This window comes from Lottia gigantea (assembly GCF_000327385.1).
Source record: "Lottia gigantea unplaced genomic scaffold LOTGIsca_11, whole genome shotgun sequence".
Taxonomy (NCBI): Eukaryota; Metazoa; Mollusca; class Gastropoda; family Lottiidae; genus Lottia; species Lottia gigantea.
The window spans coordinates 2,584,919-2,587,330 of NW_008707001.1; the positions used below are offsets into that span (position 1 = coordinate 2,584,919).

General features: G+C 32.4%; 1 protein-coding gene across 1 annotated transcript in view; it reads left to right on the forward strand.

Moving 5' to 3' along the window:
• LOTGIDRAFT_109954 (hypothetical protein) overlaps positions 1-2,412 on the forward strand; it is a gene marked incomplete at both ends in the record, with an annotated part of 42,808 nt that overhangs the window by 10,268 nt on the left and 30,128 nt on the right. Inside the window, 2 exons of the mRNA XM_009047162.1 lie at positions 409-594; positions 1,114-1,241. Of these exons, the coding sequence (XP_009045410.1) occupies positions 409-594; positions 1,114-1,241 (314 nt within the window). The remainder of the gene's footprint in view (positions 1-408; positions 595-1,113; positions 1,242-2,412) is intronic.

Here is a 2,412-nt window from a genome sequence, read left to right on the forward strand (position 1 = left end):
ACTACCAATTAAACCAGGAGTAGTATATGATTAAAATTAATAATGACAATGTTAATTGTTGAAAACCAATGACTGGTATTATATATTAACTTGTTATGACAATGACAATGTAATTTGTAGAAACGTTGTATACAATCAAACCTAGGAGTATTATGTATTGTGGCGATTTAAATTGTGAAAACATTGTTTTTAATCAAAATCCATGAGAAGTATGTATATATTTGTCAAGGCTAATAGTTGAAACATTGTTTACAATAAAGTCCACGAGAAGAAAACACCAAATGATATCGGATGGGGTGTGGTAAGGGTGCAATAAGAAGCAATTCCTGTCACAAAAATATTTTGAATTCCTTTTATGTTCCTCGAAATGTTTCGTCCAACATTTTCATTTTTTTCTTTTCAGGAAAGTATTGATGAATGTGAATCGTTTCCATGTCAACATGGTGGCACTTGTTCTGACAGGGCGAATGATTATAGTTGTAGCTGTAAAGATGGTTGGGAAGGAAAGAGCTGTGAACAATCAGTTAGTTATTGCAATGATACTGTTTGTAATGCTGGAGCTTGTGTTAGTTTAATAGATAATTATTTCTGTCGGTAAGAACAATATTTGTATTTGCGGTTGGACCGTACCAAAGATACTTTTGATCCCCTTTCGTGAAAATATCTATACTTACGTGAATCTAGTACATGAAAGATGTTCATGCATTTCACCCTCAAAAGTTGAGAAAATGAAGTATTGTACAAGATTAGATTGTAATGATATGCTGTCGCCCATCCAAAAAAAGTTGATCAAGACAATTTTTATTTTTTTTCGATATTAAAGAAGTGTTGGACAAGTATTTTACGTCCAGCTTTTGTGTTGTTCACGACGTTTGGTCAACTAATTGATATGTTATTTCCTGTTTTTTTATTAACATTAACACATGGTGTGGGCAAATAAACTGCCCCACCCCCTAATTTGAAATTTCCCATCGTAATAAACTTATTTATAAGAAAATTACCACTTAAACCCCAAGTCACAATTTTATTTCATTGGTATACAGTCAAACTTTTACAAACGGTCATCTGTGGCAAGTAATAATAATTCCTACAATTCTTTACTTAATTATTTAGATGTGGATTAGGAGTTACTGGTCAAAATTGTGAACAATCACCGAATGTTTGTGATATAATCTCACCCTGTACTTCTACTGGTACATGTATGAATATTGGTGGTACTGCTGAATGTCAGTGTAAAGAAGGTAGGTTTATTCGTTGTACTGAAGTAGCTTACTTAATCATTCAATGTACTGACGTAGTTTACTTAATCATTCAATGTACTGAAGGAGCCTACTTGATCATTCAATGTACTGACGTAGTTTACTTAATCATTCAATGTACTCAAGGAGTTTACTTAATCATTCAATGTACTGAAGTAGCTTACTTAATCATTCAATGAACTGACGTAGTTTACTTAATCATTCAATGTACTGACGTAGTTTACTTAATCATTCAATGTACTGACGTAGTTTACTTAATCATTCAATGTACTGAAGTAGTTTACTTAATCATTCGATGTACTGAAGGAGTTTACTTAATCATTCAATGTACTGAAGGAGCTTACTTAATCATTTAATGTACTGAAGGAGTTTACTTGATCATTCAATGTACTGAAGGGGCTTACTTAATCATTCAATGTACTGGAGGAGCTTACTTAATTATTCTTTGTACTGAAGTAGTTTACTTAATCATTCAATGTACTCAAGGAGTTTGCTTAATCATTCAATGTACTGAAGGAGCTTACTGAAGGAGCTTACTTAATCATTCAATGTACTGAAGTAGTTTACTTAATCATTCAATGTACTGAAGTAGCTTACTTGATCATTCAATGTACTGACGTAGCTTACTTAATCATTCAATGTACTCAAGGAGTTTACTTGATCATTCAATGTACTGAAGGAGTTTACTTAATCATTCAATGTACTGACGTAGCTTACTTGATCATTCAATGTACTCAAGAATCTTACTTGATCATTCAATGTACTCAAGGAGTTTACTTAATCATTCAATGTACTGAAGGAGTTTACTTAATCATGCAATGTACTCAAGGAGCTTACTTAATCACTCATTGTACTGAAGGAGTTTACTTAATCATGCAATGTACTCAAGGAGTTTACTTGATCAATCATTGTACTGGATATCACTGTTTTAGTCCACACAATAAAAAATAATTCAGTGTACCGGATAAAAGGAGTGTACTTTTTAGCAAATTTTTCGGTGAAATCATCCAGTGTTTATAAATCTATTTACCTTTATTGATTTATGTAGGTTTTGAAGGCAAATCATGTCAGTTAATTAGCGGAGATCCTTGTAAAGATGTTAAATGTAAAATAGGTACTTGTAACAAGGGAGTTTGTGAATGGGGGATCCTCA